The 26,937-nt window shown below is 37.6% G+C and overlaps 1 protein-coding gene across 7 annotated transcripts in view; it reads left to right on the top strand.

The window, feature by feature from the left end:
- Positions 1–26,937, top strand: part of myo9aa (myosin IXAa) — a 470,016-nt gene that overhangs the window by 219,163 nt on the left and 223,916 nt on the right. For all 7 annotated transcript variants that reach the window (XM_039773456.1, XM_039773459.1, XM_039773460.1 and 4 more), the window contains exon 5: positions 23,776–23,870. In XM_039773456.1, coding sequence (XP_039629390.1) covers positions 23,776–23,870 — 95 coding nt within the window. The remainder of the gene's footprint in view (positions 1–23,775; positions 23,871–26,937) is intronic.

Genomic DNA, 26,937 nt, shown 5'->3' with positions numbered 1-26,937 from the left:
CAAACTGTGATTGGATTCACTACACTATTGGCACACAGACTTATTTTGCTAAACTGGAAGAATCCTAACTCTCCTCTTTTAAATCGATGGGTAACTGATGTTTTATATTATTTGAAATTGGAAAAAATCAAATTCTCACTTAGAGGATCTGTGCAGAACTTTTTCAAAACCTGGCAGGATCTAATCAATAATATTTTAGAATAAGCTCTTAAAGCACTGAGGAAGTAGATCAATTTCTTTAAGTTTTACTCTGTTGGCCATGCTCTCCTTCTCAGAGGTAGGGGTTGATTTGTTTTCAATCCTATTTTTTGTACAAATTGATCTATTTGTATGAAATCGTTACAATAAATCAATAAAATTTCTAATAAAAAAAAAAAAACTTTCTAATTTTTTTGGACTATGAAGTCATTTGTTGTGTAAGTTAGTTACTTATTGTATACATTATTATTTTCTTCAAATGAAATCAAAAGAAAAGTTTTGAAACATGAACTAAATACACTTTTAAATACCTTGGTACAATATCCGTGTTGTGATAAGTAGAAAGACATCAGCTTCCAGTGACTGTGAACCAGATACCAGATATACTTGCAGCCATGTTCATAACAATCCAAGGAGAAATGCATCCGTTCTGGTCTGTCAGTTGCAGCTGATTGTGCATTCTTTGAAATTTTATGACCAAACTCTGTATTTTTATTTCACAAGTAATTCTATAATGGCATAATAGCGTTGAAAGTTCATTGGGGTTTTACCACTTTATAAAGTTAAACCACTCAGAATTAAAAAAAAAAAAAAAATTAGGCAGGATACATGCAATCCAGCTCTAAGATTCAAGCCCAGTTAAGGCATTTTCATTGTCTCACCACCCGTCTGTCTGTCTGTCACAGTTTAGACCTACTTGCTCCATTTGGTGTCACAAGGGAGCCTGTGACTTTTCATTATATGTCTGAAACATTCCAGAGCTGCCATGGAAAGGCCGCACACTCCACGGGTCTTGCTTTTCCCTCACTCCCTGTTCCTCCTACCCACTTATTGTTACAGTAAAAGATGTTTTTTGTGTTACAACACTGAAGATGTATCATTAATAATTAAAATCCTGCTGAAAGCCTTATTATCTGATTGAAAATTTCACCATGTTAATTTATTATGCATGTGCTGCTTTTTTTTTTTTTTCTCTAAACAATTTTCTGTTTTTGTTAGATATTTTTAAATGTCCTTGTTTGCACTAATTGTAAACCCTAGAAAAATGTGGAACTTGCTTGTTTAAAAAAAAAAAGTGAATGAAATGAGTATTTCCTAAAAGACTGAACAGCGTAATTCAAATTTACTTCATTGTAGTTCATCCAGCACTGTTTAAATAATTTACTCCAAATGAAGTGTAATACATTTGGTTAAGGCAGCTTATTTTAGTTGCTCATGTTAATTGACACCATTTATTTCAGTTGATTTTATACACCCTGTATAGGAGGACAGTGGGCATCCTGGCCGGGAAGGAAGATGGTTTCTTACCCAGACAGGATACCAGAGATTGACAGATGGAGTGGCTGGCGAGACGAGAAAATACATTTTTCATCCAGCAGGCATGATATAATGAGAAATTTGGAGTGGTTCCATTCCCCATACGCCAGGTGGCAGTGGTCCTCATTTGGGAACCCAGTCTGGACACCCACAGGGGTGCTTGGGTGATGGAGTCTGGAAGTGCAGCCCTTTCGGGGTCCCCGGGGATCAAGAGTGGGTGCTGTCTGGGAAGGACCACCCTACTTTCTCCATGGCCTGGAAGTGCTTCCATGGAGTAACAGCATGACACCTGAAGTATTCCAGGGTCTGGCTTAAAAAGGAGCCCGCTGCCGCACATAGATAAATCAGAGTCAGGAGGCAGCAAGCAACGCTCTGCAGAAGAAGAATTTTCTGTATTTGTGTATTTGCAACTGTTTTTGGAAAGGTATTTGGAAAAGGTGCTATTTGGATAAATAAATATTGTTTATTTCATCCTAAAAGTTTGTTAAACATTACTGTGTCTGTGGTTTGGTGCTCTCAGGCACCCTTGTGGTCAGACCTGTTACATCACAATTTTCCACCTATTTAAGTAGTAAAATTGAAACATAAATTGATTAGGTTAATCCAAAATTCAGACTAATTAGTTTTATTGCCAAATATAAATTAGGTTAATAAATAACTGACATGGGAGGCATGACTGTGTAGTAGTGAGCACAGCTGCCTAATGGATCCAGCATCCCAGGTCAAGTCCCACAACTGGGTTTTCCTCCAAGTTCTCCAGGTTTTTTGCCACACCCCAGAAATGTGCAAGTTAGCTTAATTGGCGACTCTAAATTGGCCTACAGCTGAGAGGTCCCATAATGGTCAGGTATCTTGTCTGATGTTGCTTCCTACCTTAGGCCAGTGCTGTAGGGCTTCAGGCCCCTGCAACAGTGAAATGGATGATGACAATATGTAATGTGTTATGTATGTGGTTTATCAAATTTTGGTAAACAATTGCCTAGCAAAGATTCTTTTGAAAAACATTGTTAAGCTTTATATTATGCTACTTCATGTATTTTTATATAACATCCTTTCATGTCATGGAAAAAAGAGGTTGTTCTTTTGTTATATGATGGTGTGATTGTCCAAGATAAACAGTTCCAAAGTCATTTCCATAAGCACAAAAAGCCCACAGCACTCAAATTACTGTAGTGTACACTTTGTATTTTACATAGTTTACTTAATGCAAAAAGTATGCGACATGTGTTTCGCCCTTATTTGGGCTCATCAGGCATTCACTCTCCACTACACCCCTAGTGGGGATCGAACCTTGGACTTTGTATTTTATACAACAAGTTCAGTCTTTACCTTGAGAGAGAAGAATGGGCCCTGGTGGTCTTAGACCTGTTCAGAATGAAGGGGCTTTGCTGTGCTGTTATCTGCTATTCATCGCCATTTATATCGCTTATTTATATCACTTATATCATCACTTATAATGACTATTTATTAGTATCAATATTTCTCTGTTTTGTAACTGAAGAGCAGTCCTTTTGTGTATTTTAGTATCCATTTGACTTTGAGTACTGTGATTATATCAAAGGTTGTGCCCTTCTGGTGCTCCTGAAAACTGATATTTAGCATTACATTGTTGAAACCTTCTGAACTTTTATTTCTGCATTACTAGCACACATTTATTTTATTTTCTAATGGGGAAATAGAGTTTTAGAATTTTTGGAAAAAGTTTAAAAAAATATATATATATATTAAGCTGGGATGGATGCAAATCTTCCAGTGGTTCTCAAACTCAGTCCAGGAGACCCCATGTGGCTACTGGTTTTTGTTTCAGCCACTTTCATAATCAGCATGTCATTTTATAACTGAATTTATTTGATTTGCTTGTCTTTGTTTTCTCTTCTCTTATTCTGCATTGAGAAAAGCATGGCAGCTGGTTTTTACATTTATACGATGATACTAGCTGATCTGCCCAGCGTCTGGAAGTCTGATACACTACATTACATGCATAAAATAAATAAAAAGAAGATGTGAACACTTCTGACCTCTTATTTGAGGCAGAAAGACATGGATTTTTTTTAGTTGTATTTAGTATTATTTATCATCTAGTGCTTCTGAACTTATTAAACCCTTGAAAAATTTTAATGTGAAATTAAATATTCGATTTTGAGAAATAGAAGTGATTTTGGAGCAAAGAATAATTCACAGAACAATAATAATAATAATCTCAATTGTTTGTTAATATTATCTCAATTGTTTATCAGTATTTTTAAAATATTATACAGCAGAATGTCTGACGTTCTTAATGTACAACTTGATGCTGAGAGGAAAATGAGAGTCAAATAACGCACATACCCCCTTCATCCTTCCTGAGTAGGATTCCCATGAAGATTTTAGAGGATTAGAACAATCCAGACAAAAACCGGCCATTCAGCCCAACAAAGCTCACCAGTGCTGTCCACTTAATTCTTTGAAAATAACGTTAAGTCAAGTTTTAAATTCCCTAAAGTCCTACTGTCTACCACACTGCTTGGTCAGTTATTCCATGTGACTGTGGTTCTCTGTATGAAGAAAAACTTTGTAATGTTTGTATAAAATTTACCTTTAACCAGTTTCCCACTGTGTCCCCTTGTTCTTGATGAACTAATTTTAAAATCACACTTTTGATCCACTGGACTAATTCCTTTTATAATTTTAAACTCTTCAATCGGGTCTCCTCTTAATCTCCCTTTTTGCTTAAATTGAAAAGGCAGCAAGCACTCTTTTAATCTTTGTTCATAATTCATCCCCTGTAGCCCTAGAGTCATCATAGTCACTCTTCTCTGGACTTTTTCTAGTGCTGCTATATCCTTTTTGTAATATGAAAACCAAAACGTCACACAGAACTCCAGATGAGGCCTCACCAGTGTGTTATAAAGCTTCAGCATAACCTCCTGTGACTTGTACACCACACATTGTGCTATATAACTTGACATTCTGTTTGCCTTCTTAATGGCTGCTGTCTGGAACACTGTCTGGTAGTTGATAGTATCGAGTCCACTCCAACTCTTAAATGCTTCTCATAAGGTGTATGTTTGATCTTCAGTCCTCCGATTGTGTATTCAAACCTTACATTTCTACTTCCTACGTGTAATACTTTACATTTACTGACATTAAATTTTATCTGCCCCAAATCTGCCCAAGTCTGTATGCTGGCTGTCCCTCTGTAATGATTCAAAGAATTCCAGATTATCTGCCAATCCACCTATCTTTGTATCATCTGCAAACTTAAACAGCTTTTTATTTATATTCCTATCTACAGTTATCCATTTATATATTTTAAAAATGGCAGTGGCCCTAGCACTGGCCCTTGTGGAATACCACTATTAACATCAGCCAGTTCTGATGAGGTTCCTCACACTGTAACCCTTTGCTTCCTTTGTCTGAGCCAATTCTGCAGCCATCTACAAAGATCACCCTGAACTCCCACTTCTTTCGGTTTGATGCCCAACCTCTCACGTGGCACTTTATCAAATGTTTTCTGAAAGTCAAGATAAATAATATCATATGCTCCACTCTGATGTTTGTTGCTTCCTCAAGTGTCCGTTCCTTTCACTCCCGCTGTCTCAAAAGACTTTTGTTACTCCAGCTCAAGAGCGGATCTTGACCTAAATGGGTCGATTGCATGCTTATTATTTGCCTTAGACAAAAACTGAATGGGTCCTTTTTTTTGTCATAAAATGAGTATTCAGAAAAGAGGGAATGGATTTTTGATACTATTAGCCATATATGCAAACAATCAAAAAGTGTGTTAGCATTTAATTCAAAGTTAGACTATTCTGCAAATCACTGCAAAGTTTTTTAGACTATATATAATTTAATTATTTGGATGGTTACCTACCAGGTAACGTTTGTGGTTGGTTGTCCACTCAACAAACGTCTGCCACGTCCTCTCAGTTGTGAGAATCAGATCATAGATATGTGATACAGTACCTACCAAATAACACAAAAAGTACACAACACCTGTTTTGCCCTAATTGGGGCTCATCGGGTGTACGCTTTTGCTTCCTCTTACAGGGATCGACCTTTGGACGTCAGTGCCTGAAGCGAAGCCTCTGACGTTGCATCACGGCGGCTGGTTCGCTTACTTGACAGGGTGAAGATTGGAGTATTACATTCATAGTTCTGAATCGCAATCTGATTATTTGAATAGTTATTTGTATTTTCTGCCACATTTGTAGAAGTTCAGCGTGTTCCCAGATGAAGACAGTTTACATTCAAGGCAAAATCACAAAAACAAGCGAGCAAAGGACCAAGATTATAAATCCAGACCAAACTGTAATCTAATGGGTCTTTTTGTAATCCAGTTGTGCAGTCAAATTTTGAAAGAAAAAGACACCACTGAAATCCTCCCTGCTTGTTGTGGCTCACTTTTAAAACTAGTGTCCCCATCTTGAACCAGAGATGCTGCCAAATGATATGGTGTTCCTGGAGATTCTGGGATTTGCATTCCATTTAAATAACAGGGCTATAGCTCCATCTGTGGTTTTTAAGGAGTAGGTGTCAAAACTGGCAAAATAATCTCCATTTAATAATTGATGACAAGCCCACATATAAGCAGATCCGCGAGTCATAGACCTGTGAATCACAAGGACCAACCTGTAATTATTACAGTTCGGCTGACTTATAACATTTGAGGTACAGCTGTTTGCATTTCATTTGTTTTTACAATTTGAGCAAAGACAAATGGAAATGACTTACTAATGGTCACACAGTGTAAGTGAAGATTTGTAGAAGTTGAACGATCCCAGACGAAGGTGTTTTCCAGCCTAGATGAAATCACACAAACAAGTGGGCACAAGATATGAACATAAATCTAGAAAAAAACTGTGATCTGATGAGTGTAATTATAATCTATTTGTGCAGTGAAGCGTTGAAACAAAAAGACACCACCAGCTGTGATCCTGCCAGCTTGATATGGCTCACTTTTAAACCTAGCACCCTCGTCTTTCATCCAGCATGCCTTGTGACAATCACCAATGCTGCCCAATGGCACAGTACTCTTGGGGTTACTGGGATTTGCAATCCATGTGGATAGGTGGAAAATCTTTGAAAATACTTTACATTTAATTAATAATGGCAAACCCACGAATAAGTGGATCCGTAAGCTGTAAACCTGTGATTCACAAGGACCAACCAGTAATTATTACGTTTTGACTGATTTGCAACATTTGAGGTACAGTTGGTTGCATTTCTTTTGCTTTTTCCAGTTGGAGCACAGGCACATGAAGTGACTTCCTCAGGGTCACACGGTGTCAGCAGTGGGATTGGACCCCACGGCTTCTGTGTTTAAAGTCTAAAGTCTTAACCACTACACCACAGCACTTGCACATTTTGATGTGATTATTTAATTTCAAGGTATATTCGACTTGATAAAGTCTTTTTATTAGCAACATGCTTGCTTTATACTTCTTATATTGAATTGTGTTAGCTTCAAGCAACTTCCATTCCTATTAAAGGTGTAATTTTATTTTTCCACTGAGGTTATTTCAGAAGTCTAATTTGAGATGCCTAATATTAAGGCAGACAACTTACTCCATTTTAATTTGGTATGACACGCAATTTCATAAGCTGTAAAAGGCATCGTTTAAAATTGTGTCCAAATAAACAACAGACAAAATGAGGATAGAATATTTCCTTTGTACTTTTTATGACTGCTTTGATGTTTAAATCAGTTTTGGATGTTAATCAAGAGAATGGGCACCATGTATTGCCATTGTTTTAATCTTACAAAGATTAAATAAACATTTTATTTTTAGTTTAATTCTTTGTTTATTGAGAACTTAATCACATTTATTCACATTTTAGCGTTTAAGAAAGTTGTCTCTTTCTGTTATTCACTCAGCCCTTCTTTTTTATTGGTGATAATGGCAAAAATCTGCTTGCATTACTTACTTTGTTTTCAACCTTAATTTTTTTCTACTCTCTAAGCAAATAGTTGCTCATACTAAAGAATAAATGGCACAACAGACAGTTGTTAAATGCTGCATGTACTTGCACCATTGTAACATCATACTCTCATACCTACCCAATCCAGTTTAGGTTAGTGGAGGCCTGAGCCTGTCCAGAAAGCACTGGGCACAATGGAGAAAGCAGCCTAAGATAAGAGTCTGGTCCATCACAGGACCCACGTGTTCACATGGCCAAATTCCCACTCACAGATGGTCCACTTTAGAATAGCCAATAGTCTAACTTGTATATAGTAAGAGGCAATGCTATACAGTAATAATATATGTTACTTGTTGATGGAAGCACAGGTATTCTCTACCTGCTGGGCATTGCTACCTGTCAGACCTTTGCCGGTGCCATCAGGCCAGCTGCAGGGTCATTAGCTGGGAGCCACCCTTCACAGATATTTTGTCCCTTTACACCCAGAACATCTCCAGGTGGTGAGGCAGCCATGGAGACGTCTCCCTACCACTCCCTGCAACTGACTGTAATATCATTTTTATCCCACCTTGCATCTCTCCTTCTGAGTCACAGCCAGAAACTCCCTTGCTCTGTCTTCCTCTGTCTGGACCCAGAAATTCTGATTGCCTTCAAAAACAGTTGATTGGTCTTTGCCAACAAGGCCTCTGCAGCAAAACTCTCTCGGTTAGGTAAATGCTTTCCATCTTGCTTCTGTGCATGCCCCGGATAGATCACTGTACTTCTCTTTCTTCCTCTCAAAGGCTGCCTCCATACCTTCCTCCCATAGGACGGTGAGCTTGACCATGACCATTGCCCTGCAAAGGTGGACTACTAGACAATATCTAGTTATAGTGAAGTTGTGGAAATTTCAGCTGTTGATCCAGGTCCACTCTCATGTTCCACTTGGGCCCAGGGGTCAGGACAAACCACTCCTTCTGGTTGATGTTTTGTGCACTGGCTTCTTGCCTGATGGGATTTACGTTGAAAGGCTGGTCTTTATTACTGTGAACTTCTTACTTGCATGTCTAATCAATATGCAACTTGTCACCAGTCTCCAGGGTCATGATAAGCAAGAACATATTAAAACACATAGCTGCATTTTAACTACTGGAAAACACAATTCTGCTTACCTGAAGTGCTTGCTGTTGCAATACCATTTGCTTGGGTTGGTTTATTGTTGGTTGAGAATAGACTTGGGCATCTGTCTTTGGTGATTTGGGTGTAAAGCAGCACCACCCAGAAGTCCTCTCATGCCATCCTGGGACAGTGTGCCAGCTGGGTGTGGGATAAAAACCCTGGATTGTGAGGTGGCATCATTAGTCACTGTGCCACTACGCTGCCAACAATTATTAAAGTCAAGATTGCCGTGTAGTCCGCATTTCACCTCTGCATGTGTGTAGTGCAGCATATGAAAAAAGAGTTTTAACTTTTGGCTGCTGTTGATTTGTATATTGGCAAATCAGATTTTGGAAGCCAGAGTAACACACTTACTGTTTGCCTCTCCTGTGGTCATACATGGTCTGAGCTGGGCTAGGCATTACTTGAGACGAAAATTACAAGATGAGCTTGTGGTTCCTAAATGGAAGAATGAATTAAACAAATAGTGTTCAAGTGCCAAAATCCACGATCCTACATTTTCAGTAAAAAAAAATGTATTCAGCTAAAGAAAATGCCATTTAATTACCAAAAATAAAAACCACAGAATGCTATAAATCAGAAGTTTGAAAAAAGATTTTCTTCAAAACTCCTATTTATACTTTACATTATTAGTTGTAAATATTCTCAGAAGCTCAAAATAAAAAAAAAAAATCCTTTTAGTACTTTTCTGAAACAAATTCTAGCATCTTGACTCCACTAATTTATTTTATGTAAAATACCATAGTAATTGTAAGTCATGGCTTAGGTAGTGACTCCAGCTGAAATACCATGAAGATGCCATCAGTAACTTCAGTAAAGTTCACGCTCTCAAAGAAGGCACAGCAGAGTCAGCATTGGAGGTCCACTCCAGGGCCTGCCACACAAAGCTGCGACCGTTTTCCTTCAAGCTATACCAAATCCAGAGCAAGCTAAGGGTAGTGGGTGCTTATATTCCATAAACTTGACCATTTTGCTCTTGAACCTATTCTAGTTTTTAACCTGCTAATAGTCAAGGTCAACTTGAGGCCGTACAACCTTCTTCAAGCTAATTATAGAGTATCCCATCTGCCTATTGGCAAACTCGAGTGGAAGTGTCATGTGTTTTGGTTTGTTTTAGTTTTGACAGTAGCTTTTCCCTACCATAAAGCGAAGACTTGTGAAGCTTTACATGCACAGTCTCCAGTCTGCACCACTGTCAATTGTAACTCCATCATAGGTCTCTTGGCGGTGTCCCTCACTAGTCATCTCTCAGTATTTGTAGCAGATTTACAGCTGTGCCGTTTGCTTCCCATTTCTTTATGACTGATTTAATGGACTCCGTGGGATAGTTGGTGACTTGGAGGTTTTCTTGTCTCCGTTCCCCTTTTCATAGGAGTGGTTTTGAGTGGCCTCATTGTGTAGGTTAGACCACCATACTGACTCCCCACAAGTTAGGCCTTCCAGATGAGGTTCATTTATAGTATAGTCAGTTGAAATCCCAGACTGGTTGTCTCCATTAAACTAATTCTGTGACTTCTAAAAACAGTTGGCTGCACTAGTGATGTCATATTAAAGGGGCTAAATACTTAAGCAATCAATTATTTTAGGTTTTAGATTTTTCATTAATTTAGACAACTTCGCAGAGGTCTGATTGCTGTCAAACAAGCCAATTTAAATCCACTGGGATTCAGTGTTGTATAACAATAACACGTGAGAACTTCCAAGGGAGTGAATACTTTTTATATGTACTGTAGATATCATGAATATTTAATCTCCTACAAAGATAACTTGGTATCATATAAAATGCCTCCTGCATAAACCTTATTCCCTAAATTTGCACCATTGACAATTACCTCAACACAGAGGAATATTTTCAGCCCATTAATTTAAATATTACATATAACATTTATATGACTAGGTTACATATTGTAGGTGCCATGGAGGAAGTACAGGCATCCTGGCCAGTATAAGGGATGGGTTCTTTACCAACCAAGAGGCCATAATGAATGTATTGGTCGAACAGGCATAATACCAGGAGCAGTTGATTCCAACACATGAAACTGGCAGTGTTCCTCATGGCTTAACCTGATTAAGACACCCGCTGGGTGACATGGGAGTTGGAGTCTGGAAATGCAGTTCTCTCAGGGTCTTTGGGTGCTGCCAGACACTGGAGGCAACAGGCAACACTCAACTGTAGGTAGAAGGAGACTAATTTGTATTTGTGTACTGTGGATGGCGCTTCTGTGGAAAAGTGTTGGTGACAAATACAATTTTTTATTTCAACCCAAAATTGTGCTTGGGCATTATTTTGTCTGTGGTTTAGGGCTCAGAGGCACCCCCTTGTGGTTACAATATATAATGATTTAAGTATGTTTGCAATGAGAAGTCAAGCAAAATGACACCTTTTATTGGCTAGCTAAAGAGATTACAATATTCAGTCATTCAAGGCAAATAAGGCCCCTTATTCAGGCAAGATGCATGTCTTGTAAAGAGTCCAAACTGGTGTTCAAAGTTTTTTTTTTTTTTTTTAAACCAACAAATGGCCCAAGAAAAGAATGTTTGAAACAGAGAATATCTCATTTACACTAATACATTCATCCTTTTCCTTTTTTAAAGTAGTATTGTAAACATTTATATATTGTAAAGGATGGCAGGTATGGGCAGGTGTCCCAAACGGAACAGTGAATGATTCATTACCTGACTGAGATGTAGGGGTGTGCAATATTAGGGGGAAAGAAATATCTCAATATTTTCTGGGACTTTGACGATAACGATAATTTCAAGATAATGTAATGTATTATTTAAAATTATATTGAATTATATTTTTGTTCTCTCTAACTTTACTTATCAGGTCTTTTTGTATTTTTAAACGTCATAATAAATAAGATCAGTTTAACCTAAACTGCATTTTATAGAGGAACCCCAAATCACACACCAATCGCAGTATGAAGCCTATGCCCAAAACAAGGTAGCCTCTTCCAGTTATTTATCCGTAGTGCACTGACAACGTTAGCCCCGCTGTCTGTTGTCATGCATACCATGCGGTCTTCTCGCAGTGACCATGATGCCAGCGCATCTTTCAGACCTTGCGCAATGATGTTGCCAGTGTGATCTTGTGGGAAGTAGGATGTTTGCAAACAAAAGCTTTGCAGTTGCCAGTTTTGGTCAATGAAATGCACCGTCATGGAAAGGTATAGCTCGGATGTTCGGGTTGACCATAAATCCGTTGTTGTGGCAAAATGTGAAACCATTTGTAGTTTATGCGTCAGAGTTTGGCGACATGACTCATACAACTTAGGCAGAGCTGTTTGACTGAAATATTTTTGGCCAGGCAGTGTGTTCCTTGGGTGTAAAGTATTCAATAGCTGTTTAAAACCATCTCTCTCAACCACTTGAACTGGCACCTTATCTTTTGCGATGTAATTGGTGACGGTGTTTGTTATGTCATGCCATCTGTTGCTTTTCTTGTCATAAGGCACTTTTTTGCAGAATGAGTCCGCTAAAGTTTGCCGAGTGTGTTTTTGTGCTTGTACCTTGGTTACTTTAGACTTGTGCTGGACAGTTGGCTCCTTAAGCTTTTCGTATTCTTCGTATTCTGTGCAGTGGTTAGTTCACAAATGGTGAAACATGTTAGTTGTTGAGCTGTCTTTAACGGCAACCGATTTACCACATAGTTTGCAGATTGCCGTCTTTTGAGCAACATCAGTCTTTTCAAAACCAAACCACTGCCATGCGAGTGAGAATGAACAATGTCTGGCAATTAACTCTGACGACGTAGATGGCGAGGCTGTTCTATCATCTGGTGCTGTTTGTTCACTCATTTTGAGGCAGGGAGTGACGCTAACTTGCGGCTTGCTGGACGTTTACACCTACGCAACTTGCTTTGTACACGCGCAGTGGTCTATACTGTTGCATTAGTGAATGAACTCTTTCTTTTTTTTGCAAAGCGAGTTACATACTCGATAATTTAATTCCGCACATCGTTAAAACAGCAATTAAGATATAATCATAAATGATGTATATCGCACACGCCTACTGGGATGCCGCCGTACTGAATAGCCAAGAAAAAAGGCAGGTAATTCCCTGCCTTTAACAGGAGGTTGGTAGGGGTGGCAACCTTGGAGTAAATATGCTGATGTCCTGGCAGGAACAGACCAAAGCTCCTTACCTGGCCAGGTAGTAATTGAGGAACAGGGGAGACGATGTCTTCAGATCAGTGGCTCCCCTGATATGTTAGATGGCAGCAAACCCAGACTAGGATTCCCACAAGGGCACCCACAGGGCTTGCTGGGCACTGATGTTCTATGGGGCAGCCCTATTGGGTTCCATGGGGTTCACCAGGGGAGCTGCTGGTATTAGTAATCCCTACTTTGTGAGGCTTCTGTTTGACCTGGAAGTTCTTCCTGCAGGCTACGCCCTCTCACCAGAAGTACTCCCAGGTCCAAGATAAAATGAGCCACTTGACTTCATCCAGGTGAATTGGTGTCAGGGTGTTGGGGATGGAGAAAGTTCACCAGGGAGAGTTCAGGAAAAACAAAAAGGAAGAGGGAGAAAAGAATTTTAATTTGAGATGATGTTTATTAAAGGAAGCCATTTTGTAAAGTAATTTATAATAATAAATCTTATGTTTGCACCTAGGACTTGTGTCTGCGTGGTTGATTCTGGGGTTTAGGGTGCAGCAATGCCCTCTACTGGTCATAATATGTAGAATTCAGTGGAAAAGTTTACATAAAAATATACCTGTATTATAGATAAGTTAATTTCACACTAGCAAATTCCTAAGTTTCATAGCCACCTGCAAATAATTCAATAAATGCTATTAGTCTTCCAAGTGACAAGTAATCATTTCCATCCGCTTGTTAAGGCTGCTTAGTCTGCTTCAGTGTCTCTAGGGTCCTAAACCTGTTCCAGTGGTTTGGTGTGAAGGCGGGAACTGGTGCTGGACATGGTAACAATGACAAAGACATAAAGTTTTTATTTTTTTTATATCCCAAAGAAAACATTATTTTATTCTTATTTGTCCTTGGTAAAGCAGGCAAGCATAATTCATATCAAAGCTTCCACAATTTACATTAAATAAAAAATATAAACTGCAAATGATTGTAATTAATAGAATGAAAACCTTGCAAGAGTCCTTCAGTATTGACTTTGAAATTAGTTTTAGGCACAATTCAGGAGCAGACATAACTGAAATAAGCTTAAAAGCTATTGTAAGTGAGGAAGGAGACAAATGAGACCTAATGAAAATGTGGGGTGGCAACCAGGCGACACTGATTATAGCGAAAGTCTAAAAAAAAATGAACAAAGTGTGTATTTTAACAACATAGTCACCCTGCTTTTCAGCACACTTGTTTACTTGCCTTTTTTCTGTTTTCGCTGTTAAAAGTTATTTTCAGCATGTGACAAGCCACATATCCACTGCTTCTTGAATTCATCATTATATTGCTGAGGGCAGTAAACAAATGGGATAATCTGAGTAGTGTCCTGGGGTCTCATTCATAGTCAATCTTGATTGCTATTTGTCTTTCAAACTTGTTTGGTCACTTCTAATCCTACAGTGGATCTGCAAAGTATTCAGACTCCTTCATTTCCTGTACGATTTTAAATGAATAAAGCTGCAATTTTTGTCTATAAATCAACACTCGGTTTACTATAATGACAAGTAAAAACATGTTTTCAGAAATGTTTGGAAATTTTTTAAACATCAAAAACTGAAATCTATAAGTAATCAGACCCTTAATTCGGTACTTTGTAGAAGCCCCTTTGGCAGCAATTACAGGTTTGAGTTTCTTAGTTGTAAACTCCTACAAGCTTTGCACACTGTGATTTAGGCAGTTTTAGCACATTCTTCCTGGCAGATCTTCGCAAACTCAGTGTCTGTAAACTGCTATCTTCAAGTCTCTCCACAGATGTTCTATGGAGTTTAAGTCTGTGCTTTGCCTGGGTCACTCAGGGACACTTAGAGACTTGTCCCAAAGTCACTCCACTGTAGTCTTGGCTGTATGCTTTGGGTCATAACTGTACTGAAAGGTGAACTGTATAACCAGTCTATGGCTGTGTGCAATGTGGAGCAGGTTTTCTTCAAGGACCTTTCTGTATTTTGCTGTATCGTTTTTCCATCAGCACTGACCAGTCTCCCTGTCCCTGCCACTGTGAAGCACCCCTATTCTTCCAAAATCATGCTGCATTTTAGGGACGGTATTAAGCAAGTGATGAGCAGTACATTGTCTTCACCAGACATACTGCCTAAAGAGTTCAATTTCTGTCCCATCAGAAAATCCTTTTCCGCATGCTGTCAAAGTTCTTGAAATGCCATTTAGTAAACCCCTGTGTTAGGATATAGTGGGTTGGATAATGGATGGACGGATAAACTCCAAGTAGGATGTCCTGTGTGCCTGAATTGATTAGTGTTGCTGAGATGTTCATGTTTCCAACAGGTTCTCCCTTCTCCACAGAGAACTTCTAAAAGTTAGAGTGACCCCTGGGTTTTTGGTTTTCCTCCCTGACCAGGCCCCTTATAGCCTGGATGCTCAGTAGGACTGCCAACTCTAGTAAGAGTCCTGGTGGTTTTAGACATCTTCCCTTTCACAGTTATTAAGGCACTGTGCTCTTGGGAAAACCCAAAAGTTTAGAAACAGCTTTATCCCCTTGCCCTGACCTATGCCTCACCACAATATGATCACTGAGGTCTACAGAGGGTTCGTTGGACTGTGGCTTTGTTTTTGTCCTGACGTGCAGTGTGAATTGTGGAACTTTCTATGCGCAGGTGTGTTCCTTCGTAAATGATGTTCAATCAGTTATTTAGTGTAGATAGAGGGGCAAAAATTGCAAATTTATCCCTTTATGAGTCAGTGTACAACAGAATAAACTGTGCAGAAAGTGAAGGGGTCTGAATACTTTCTGAATCCACTGTATGGCAAAGTCTTTGTTATGGTTGCTCAACTTTTTACATGTTCAGTCTTGAAAATTCCATTACTTTGATGTAATACAATCCGCCTGGCCATTTTGACCCCACTTATCACATGCATGCAAATTTTATAACTTTAATACTGGCCGTACTAAATTGTTACTGAATTGTTTACATTTTTTCCCTTAAGTCCAAGATTAAGCAATTTACATTTAAGTCTGGGCAATATGAACTCAAATCTGTTTTGAGATATTTTGACAAAATGCAGTTTTTGTTATAAAATATAAGAGAATATTGAGGCAAAACATTCACACTTAATATTCCGTTTTATGTTTTAATTTAGTTGAGACAACAAGGATTACAAAATAACAAAACATGAGTAACACTTCTCAGAGAAAAATATATTGCCCACATAAGCTTTATTCTGTGGTTAATTTTCTATTAAAAAATAAGCTTGTAATTTTTTAAAGCAACAGGCTCATGACAGTCCCTTGCCGTAAACAGAAAAATGTATTGGATGAAAATGTTAAAAAATATTAATTCATGATGTACTCCCCTCCGCCCCCCCCAATTTACAATTATCCTGTGGAACATAATTCAAAGTTCCTACGCAGTACAAACAATAGAATCATGAATTTTATCATCAACCCTAATGGAAAGATTGAAACACCTGAGCAGGGCTGGGCAGTATGCCGGTACTGTACTTGAAAAACCTGAGAAAACCCAACTTTAAAATGGGACAGTGCCCATTGTGAAACATGGTTGTGCCCATTGAGACACTCCTTGTGTGACATTGGTCTATACAAAAAATAAATTGTTGTTGTTACAGTGCCAGCATTTTTCGATTACGGTACTAGAAGTAAATGTCAGCCACACTCTGAACTGCACCCTTCAACACTCGCTACTGCAGCTATGGAAAAATGCCTATTTTCTAGACTTTGTGAAACAAACTATATGCTTTGATGAGATCCTTCACACCTCTCCAGTCCCCAGTTACTTTGATGTAATTGAGACTTCATGGGAATCCCTCCCCACTTTGTTGATTTGACACGATTGGGACATCAAGTCTCTTGAGGGAAGTGGTGTGTAACCCGAGGGAGGCTGGAGTAAGACTGGGGGTTTTAGATTTATCTGTGATTTGCTGTGGATCTGTTATGATAGTTGTATGGAGTCAAAGATTTACTACTGATCCAACACTACACTCGAGGTGCACCATCAGCATTCAGTCTAAGAACTTGGTCTCAGTGCTTCAGGAAGCATCAGGATGTGTCAGAGGTTTGATGAATTAAGCAGATAGTCCATAATAGTATTCACTTTGGCTTCATGCAAAGGATGCTATTGCCATTATTTATACCATTGTATATCTTATCTCACACCCTCTGTTCTCACTCTCGGTGAGCTCCCATGCACTCCATAGCAGTAACAATAAGCAGAAATCATGGGAAAATACATAATTATTTTTCCACTTAATGGCTGTTGTGGTCAGAGGTTACAGGAAGTGACTTGCCCAAAGTGGATATCAGTCACCAAATGCTAACTTTTACAGGTTTGACCCCTAGCCCTGTGCACCATAATGGATTGGAACAGAAAAAGAGTTTGACAACTTACTGTTTCTTGCAAAGTTGTTGAATAAAATGTGAGTATGCAAAGGATTCAAAAAGTGTTATTAATGAAAGTAAGTAATCACCATGCTTTAAATCAAGAAGCTTGTTGTAACGTCTGTAAATGCAACAGAAAGAACTGGTGCTAATGAATGACGTAAAAGCAGATAGACCTCAAAGTGAGAAGTCAAAGCCATTCTTATTTTAAGACAACATCTCCCTTATAAAGTATATTCCACAAATACCGGTAATTTTGAGAGTAGCGGAACACTGAGTTTAAAAATAAAAATGTACTGGCTTGTAAAATCTTAAGGACAGCGTGACCTGAAGCGTTTACTTACTCCTTTTTTTGACCTTGAGCCTATAAAACTGGATGACTGATAATAGTGCAGCCAATTCAGAAAGCTCAAGATTAGCGAGCATTATCTGATCTAGTCTAGTCACAACCAGCTACTGATATGTAACGGCAAGGTGGCCCTTCTCATAAACACATCCACGTCCTATCAATGTCAACTCAGAATTCCTTTAATATTTATGTGACCCAAGCATTCAGACAAAGATTCACATGGACTCTGAAAACACTCCATGAATGCAGCAAATGGTGCCTTCAGTATTTAGATTTCTGTTCAGTCTCTGAGGACGAGGCAACCAAGCTTGACTGTTTATAGTAATTCATTATATGCTTTTGAAATCTTTGTGGATGGTTTTATTTAAAACAAAGTATATAAGAAAAAAAATGCCAGAAAGAGTTAAGTGAATTGTATGCCAGCTATTATGATTAAACTACTATTGTTATATATTAAATGTGGAATTTGTCATCAGTGTGTATGATGTTGATAGTGTTTTTTTCTTATAGAAAATCAGCAAAGGGAATTGATCAGCAATTATAGTAATTGATTGTTAATCCTTAATAATAATTGCAACCTATCAGTATATCTACTATCATTTAATAACTGAGAGATGCTCCAAAATTCCATTTCAGTTTATTCTCATAAATCAGACCTCCACATATAAGCTCCTAAGTAATAATTAAGCAGTTAACTTGTATTTTAACATTCTTCGCTAATTTAAAATTCTACAAATATACTGTATAATAAAGTGCATGGAAAGGGTGTTGGCTCAAAATCTCTGTTGCACTGGTTACAAGTTTCAATGTGTCTATTGAATGTGTCTTTTCCGAGCAACTGAAGGAATGAGCAGGTTTTTGCAATTCTTGTCGTCAACAGGTTATGCTGTCTGTACATGCTACAGGACATTCTTCGATTTTGTTGTGAATAAACTAAAAGACGTTATCCTCCTAGCTATTTATTAATATGATGACATTGGCTACGTGAACCCAGTTAACTACCTAGGATTGAACTAGTTAGGAGATTGCACTGGAATCTATTCCGGGTCTTCAAAATTCTCAAGGGTATTGATGAAGTAGATCAGCAGAACTCTTTCAAGCTAATGGTGAAATACTCAAGGACACCAGTGGAAATTAAGGGGAAGTGTATTTAGGACTGAAGCAAGGAAGCACCAATTTACAGAGTTGTAGGCATTTGGAACAAACTACTGAGACATGGATTTGAAGCAGAAGCTCAAACACCCGTTAAGAAGGATCTGGATGAAATATTAGGACAGCTTAACTGTTAGCTTGGTCTCCTTTCAGTTGTCAAATTTCTTATGTTTTGGTTACTTTGAAAAGTAGCTCATTTTAAAAAAAATATCTGCTGCTCATCTTGTAAAGGCATCTCATATTTATGAATTTGCCACTTACACATTGGCTGTGTCAGACTGCAATACTACCCAGCTGCTATGGGGCATAGCATCTTGAGTATGAGTGTTGTCGAGTTAGCAGCAGCTTTCATCGATTAAATCTTCTGTTTTGTTATGTATACTAAGTTTATATTTATTCTTTGTTTTGCTTCATTTTCTGCACTCTAAGTTTTGTTTTGCTTACTTATTCTCTTGTTTCTAGAAGACATCATTTGTAAATCATTGTGTTCATTGCTAACATTAAACATACACAGATATTTGCTTACTTGTTAACGAAGAAGATGCAGAGGAATTGCTGCAGTTGTAATTGATTTTCTGTACAGCTTATTTATATTAAATCATTTTTCCTTTTCTGCTGCCTTCGTTGTTATTCACATTTTCAGAATGCTTTGTTATAAATCAAAAGTTTCTTAGCTCACACTTTATCCTCAGCACAGTATACTTATTATTTCATTTTTGTGTAAAAAGTGAGTGTTGCATAAAACAAATCTAAATGGGTAAAGTGAATGTTCAAAATCATTGAAATCAACAAAGCATAAATCTAATTGGTGGCAATGATTAAAGAATCAAGACAGAATATCTGAGTCTTACAAATTCATGAATTGTTTTGGGAAGTAAAAAAAAAAAAAAAAAATGGAAACCATCCATGAAATGTTACTACACAGATGTTTGTTTCCTCATTGTGTGGAGCAATAACAACAACATCATTAATTTCTACAGCACAGTTTTATAATAGATATAATCTCATCTCTTTAGGAGAAATTAAGAAAAGAATTACAACGGATAAAAAATACAGGAAAATGACTAAAATAGTAACACAAGTCAAATAAATACACACCTGCACAAGTTCAGATAAACAAGTATGTAATAAAACTATTAATTCTTAAATCTGGGTAAAATTACTACACTCATCTTTAAGTCTCCGGTGGTTATAATGATAAGTTTGATGCTGTTGCCAGCTGGCCAGAAAAGGCAGGGGAACAAAAACTCCCACTGGTGACACGTTGGAAAGAATAATCCTAAACCCAAAAGACCTTCTAAACCCCACTAGAAATTCTATAAAACATAAACTTGCTGTTCATTACTGTTATGATGCACTATCCTTTGCTGTCCTGCAACCCAGCTTTACCTTTTTAGTTTATTGACAGCCCATAAGTTCCCCCCTTGGTGAAACGAGCACAAATGTAAGAGCGGAGTGGCATTTGGTCTCCCTAGGTGAAACAGCACTGTCGATCACTTAGGTGTCCCACTTGTGCTCCCAAGGATGGTAGCCTACGACTTAAAAGTGAGTCACTACCCAGCTGTTGAGAAACACTGATAGAAGTTTGGACTGTCCACACTCCTTCCAACATCACAGATATTGAATAGATTACAGTAGCATTTCAGAAAACCCCAAAAGGAAACAGAGAATAGTAGTGGTTAGTAATGCTCTATCAAGTATGTGATATTGTGATGCAAATTAAACTCTAAGTTACACAGTGTTAGCCTGGCGTATCTCTGTTGGTTATACATTCTACATTTTTGGTCTATAATTACAAAAGCCCACCTCAGCACTTCTTTTATGCTTAGCTCTTATCCTGACTTGAGTATTCTATAGCAAACCTCTCTTGACTTAAGTATTCCATTGCAGTCACAGTTACAAAAGTAATAGAAACAAAATGAGGAATTAAGTCTTGTTGAGTCCTCACTGGTTTCTTGTACTAATGGAATAGCAACAAAATCAGTGCACATAGTGTTTAAATCATGTGCTATACTGTCACTAATACATCACTATGATATGGAGACATTGTGGTCCTCAGCTTCATTCTCTACAAGTATGTATTAATTTGCATTAATTTGTCCAGTTTATCTGCTTTTAGAGCCATGCTTAGTTTTTAAGTTAGCTTCTCATATGGCTTTTTTTGCTGATATTTATCTGTGTTATTTAAGGGTCATCACTTGAGCTTTATGGGAAAGGCTGCCTCCTGTTACACTGGCAAGAGTATCTACGATAAACATAAAGAAAACAAAAATCACCTTACTACTTTTTCTTCTGTACAAGTGATAGTTTTTTTTTTTTTTGTGATTGCCTTTAGTTTGCAATAAATCCACATTTCATTGATTTAAAAAAAAATGGTGACCTCTGGGGGTATCTCAGACCCCAAACCTTGGGACACAACTATACCAGACACAGTCCCAGGTCAAAGTAATCCTTGTCTTTCTTTAAACCAACTTCTTTACCACAATGTAATATACTTGAATTAAATATAATCCTCAACCTTTGCTTTTCTCCTACCTTTTTTCTCTCACTCTGCTCTTGACTCTGACTAACCTGATTGACTAGGATAGGCTTCTTTGAAAGTCTAAAATACTTCTGGTATGTCACCAGTATGCCTTGGAAGCATTTCAGGGTCAGGGGCTTCATGTATAAATGGTGCGTATGCACAAAAATTTTGTGTACGCCCATTTCCACGATCATATTGCAATGTCTAAAAATTAAACATGGTGTAAAGCCACGCACATTCTTACGCCACCTCAAACCAGCAAGTTCTCCGCTCAGTTTTGCAAACTGACAGCACCCAATTTCAAAGCAGTGCTACTGTTCATCTGTGTTTTCCCTTTAAATTTTAGATTCACATCCCTGACACAGCTTTATCAAATACACTGAAATTAACCGCATATCGTTTTTTAGTTTAAGGCATCCGATTGTAATCAACCTGTGTCCATATAATGGTGAACGGAATGGCCAAACTATTCCAAATACCTTAGCTGCTTTACCGTTGTTACTCTCAGGGCACCCCTCACAAGTGTTTTAACCCATTGTATCTGAGTGTGGAATCACAGCTGTACAGCAGCTGATAGGAAAGCTCTCTGGCAAATTGTGTCAAGAGTGGAGAGAATTATTGGTGTACAGCATTTTGTACACGCTGCCTCAGCCATGTGCATGTCTATTAGAACTTCTCCCATTCGGCAAACGCTTCAGAGCCTTTCCTGTAGGGTTCAGAAACAATTTCATCCCAAGAGCTGTAAACACACTCAATCAGTCTATCAATTGCTCACAGTATAACTGATTATACTTATAAGTACAATTACCTTACTGTAAATTTGCATTACAGTTGTAATATTGCACAACCTAAGCCACTTATGCTTTCATATTGCATATTTTTCATTGTTTATTATCGTATTATTTTTTTTGTTGTTATTTTACCATTTTATAGGAAAATAAGTTTATGGAGGATTTGCATATTGAATCTGATTGTACCATACAATAACAATGAAGGAATTCAATTGAATAGAAGAGAGCGCATATTTACAGATGATGACGGCTGGCTTCAATTTAGACTTTGATGTAGACTTCCAAGCTTTATCTTCTTGGAGCTCTTGATATCTTTTTTAAAAAGAAATGCAGTAAGGTATAAATATTACATTATACAGATACATTTTTAACTTCATTTAAATAATGTATACTGTTAATAATTAAACGTGTGGACAGCAGTAGCGATGAACTAGCGCCCTGCTCAGGGATTGTTCCTGCCTCGTGCTGTATGCTTGCTAGGACTGGCGTGAGCCTGGATGGGCAGATGGATGGAATAATTAAACATGCACTATGAAGATATTTCATTGTCCCTTATTAGAGGCTTTGAAGAACCGGCGTTCTAAGCTTACAGATGGCTCGACATTTATTAAAGAGCTGAATGTGTGGTGGTTGGTTACTTGGAGAAAGTAAAGAAATTACTGGAATTAACTGTGAGAGCAGGAATTGTACCAGCAGAATCTGAGCTGTCAATATATTTTCTGTTTTAACATTTCAGCCGGTTAATAATGAACATTAACGGATAAAGGAGTTCAGTGTGGTTGCATTACGCCTTAATGGCGGTTCGCACGAAGCAGCACATGGTAAATCACAACATAGAAGCTTCGGAGGTTAACTGGATTCAGAGTCAGAGTGCAACAGTATAGCACATGCGGGGAACATTGGTTAAAATGGTATTACTTAAAATCACATGCGATCGCATTAGTTTCCTTTACTCCCTCATACTACTTGATCAACTTCATTTCTGTTTCGAGATCAATTGCCTTTTTTCCTGTAATTGTAAAACAAATGTAACTGAACATAGTTGATACTGCTGCAGGTAACTGAGATTGAGTTGAATGAGTCATGGCATGTGGAGCGGGCATGGCAAAAACTGTCATTTGCCCATGAGACATGGTAGCAGTCGTAAGTTGAAGGGTCATAAAGCGTATAGGTCTTAAATTTGACTATCTGTACTGTATATTGTCTGTACAGAGTCGTCAGCCTGTAGTAAAGACAGAAACTCGGGTGAAATGTTCGGGTGCTAACCACACCACGCCATTTACTCAAAAACGTTTTAATGAAAAATAACTGCCACTCTGTGGCATAGAGATTAATAAAAGCACTACTTGCCACTGGCTCGATGCTGTGTACAATGGTGAGACTTTAGGTTCGGAGCACCATATTATGGTTTGCTCATCTCCAAAATGAGATGCCTGTTTTCCAGACTATCCTTCTTTTATAGCTTGGGGAGGTGGATCAGTTGCCCTCACTAGGCATCTTCTCAGAGTTGTTGGTGAAAATGGAGACAAGGCAGTTAGCAATTGTGGCTCCTGATGTCCTGGAGAGCTAGTACTTTGATAAGCCCGGAAGATGACCTTCTGATGCATATGCTTGACACGCACGCATACACACACACACACATATAAAAATGTGTAATTTTTTTTGAGAGCTTATTAATGCAAATTATGCATATAATAAAAAAAAAAAGCAGTTCCACTAGACGGATGCATTGTTTGCTTGAGTACATTATTAAAGATGAATTTGATTAAGAAAGTTTTATCATTGAAAGTGAAGGTAATAAAGTGCAAATGTCACCTGTTTGCTAGACAAGTAATAGTATTCATGAATGGACTTAACTTTCTGACAGTCACTTTTCTTTTCTGCTTGTCTTTCTTTGAAAGGCTTTTGGAAATGCCAAGACAGCTCATAACAACAACTCCAGCAGGTTTGGCAAGTTCATCCAAGTGAATTACCAGGAGACAGGCACAGTGAGGGGGTAAGTGAGAGCTGCTTTTTAGCTGCATCATTTTTTCTTATTTCTTACTTGAAAGAGAACATGCTTGAATTTTTTAATCTTACAATATTAACAAAAACTAGTTATTTCATTGATGCTAATCGAAAATTATTCCCCGTTTTCTCTTACCTGTCATCAGTTTCTTTATTTCTTCCCCAATCAATGAACTGAAGGACTGCAATAATCTTCATTCTGACTACAAGTGAACCCTTTCCTGCTGAAAATCTAAAACAATATTTAATAATTTGTACAAATAAGTGTTTATTAAGTACAGTACTGTATGTATTCATTTAAGTGTTATTTATTTTACATTTAAAATGTACAACCTTTTCAGTATTCTTGCCTGTAGTAGTAGGGTGTTGTACTGTGTTAGTCATTATGGATGCAATTGGAAGTCAAGCAAAATAACATCTTTTCTTGGCTAACTGTAATCAGTTTTACAAACTGCCTGAAGAAGAGGCCTAAGTTTCCTTGAAAGCTTGCATATTGCAATCTTTTAAGTTAGCCAAGAAAAGGTGTCATTTTGTTTGACTTCTCAGTAATTTTGCCCCTAAGATTTTGGATAATTGGGAATCTGAATATATACATGCCATAGCCATCTGCTGCTGCTGATATTATTATGTAGTAGTGTACTTTCTTTAATCACACAACTAATTTAGGAAACTGAAAATAATTTGATTAATTATGCAAGTTTTAAAAAAAAATCACAATATATGATCATGAAATGGTTGATAAAGAAATTGGCAACTGTACTACAAGATATTTTTTTAATTCTTACATATGGCCAATGATTATGGTATAGAAAAGATAGAAAGCAGTTTTTGGGCAGATAAAAGTGAGCATCAGGTAAAACCAAACAGTGTGAACTCTGCAGATTAATAATGAAATTATCAAATTTTGAAAGTGAGTGCTGCAACAAAGATTTGCTTGACTTCAACATTTTAGAGTCAATGGAGCGGGGGCAACACGATTTTAAAACAGGATCCATAGACACTTTTTTTGGACTACTTGTTATGGCTTTTTTTTTTCTTGACAAAATATGTCAATGTTTGCTTCATGCTAATAAATTGGAGAACTTTGAAACAACATTTTTGTTCTTGTATAGTCCAAAATCACACAAGAAATGCCTTAATGGCCTTTAACAGGCCCTTGTTTTTTGACAGTCACCCAGCCTTGACTCCCTAAGCCAACAAGAAAAAAAAAAACCCTTGTAGGGAAAAAAATGGAAGAAATCTTGGGAAGGGCAATTCTAAGACAGACACCAGGTAGGTTTGGCATGTAATGGGTGTCAAAAAAAACGGGTAAATACAACACCCAAAACTGAACACAAGTAGTCCTCTGCACAGAGATAGATGGCCAATCTATCATGACCACCTCAGAAACACAAAACAATTACACAAAATAGTTTGTTCTTACAGTGTCCTGCACCAGGTGCAGGTGCAGAGCATCCCCACAACTCTTAAGGTAAAATGCAAGAATAGATGACTAAATGACTCACTAAATACAGAACTATCAGATGTGAGGATACAGATTTGTACAAATGCAAACTAACAAATGAACTAAAGAAAAAAGTAATTAACATAAATGCAAAACAGCAATATCTCTTCATCAACTGATTTTAGAACCACAGCCAGATTGTAGAAAAGGAGTCAGACAAGCCAGACACTGTCAGAGTCCTGGAGACCTCGGCCAAGAAGCTGCCTCCACCAATTGGCCAATCGACAACTGAGTCAGTGCTGGGCCAGCAAATCTACCAGCAAACACACCAGAAAATGTTAATGACAGCATTGCTTTTAGGTAAAAAATGTGCCTTTTGGTCTTATAGATTATTAATATGCAAAGACTGATTTCAGTTGAAATCGACTGCTGCCATACTACTGCATATCCTAGGCAGTGTTTCATGCTGTCCGTGACTCCAGCACATTTACACAGTCCTCTGTTTCTAAAACTTAATTCATTAAACCATTAACTAATAGATTGCAAAATCATTTATCCATCCACCCATAAACATTCAAGATGAGTTAATTCCACTTGAGAGTTATATGAGAGTGCAAAATCAAGTGCTTTTGCATGGTATTTAAGATTTCTTAAAATGTACTTAATTCCTAGCTAAAGCTGCTTTATAAGCACCTTGAGTGTGGAAAAGGCGCTATATAAATAAATGTATTATTATTATTATTGTTGTTGTTTGTTAAGTTATAAGGACATATTTTGCGAGTAATAAATTTGCTCTTTTAGAACATAACTAAAATCTAAACCTAAATAATATGCAACCAATTCTGTCAGTGTATTGAACTAATCAGTAGCATTCAGCTTACTTAGCACATCGCATGCCAAGAGTTGTTTTTGCAGATACCTTCTAAAGTGTTTAAAAATTTGCAGATCTCCTAATGCCTGTAAACTAATCTTATTGTCATAGCTTGAAAAGGGAATTCTAGCATTGTGAAGTATATGCATGCTGTAAGAATCTCTCTAAAGCATTTCCATTTATAAGGCCTATAAATTGCCAACATTGCTAATGCTTAAAAGTAGACATTTTATTGCATGACACAGGGTAATATTTGAAAAAGAGAAAAATGTAGAGCTTTAAGTACCAGACAGCCAGTTTTAAAATCAATGCAGTATGTTTGCAGGGAGCCAGTGTAGTTCTGCCAACACCAAAGTCATATGGCCCTGAGGCTTAGATAGAATTAAGTTTTCTTCAACTTCTGAGTCTCTCAAGGAGGTACACTGCAGAACCGAGTGTTACAATAATTAGGCTGTAAAAGTTTAAAGTTAAAGAGAAGGCAGAAATGGGCACAATTGAACTTTGCTGCACAGATGAAAAAACAAGCTCTTAACCGAAGTAAAAAGAATCTTAAGTGCTACAAAGGTATATAAAGTAATCCATAAACTCCTCACTTTGATCCAGAAGCACATTAGTAAGAATTATAGAGAAGAAATCCTTTTCACCTGTTGTAAGGGACAAGCTAATAAAACTTCAGATTTATCTGACTTTAACTTGAGAAAGTTAACATTTATTTTAAAGACTCAGCCTGATATATGGGAG

This window comes from Polypterus senegalus, chromosome 12 (genome assembly GCF_016835505.1).
Source record: "Polypterus senegalus isolate Bchr_013 chromosome 12, ASM1683550v1, whole genome shotgun sequence".
Taxonomy (NCBI): domain Eukaryota; kingdom Metazoa; phylum Chordata; class Cladistia; order Polypteriformes; family Polypteridae; genus Polypterus; species Polypterus senegalus.
This window is presented reverse-complemented; position numbering and strand designations above follow the sequence as displayed.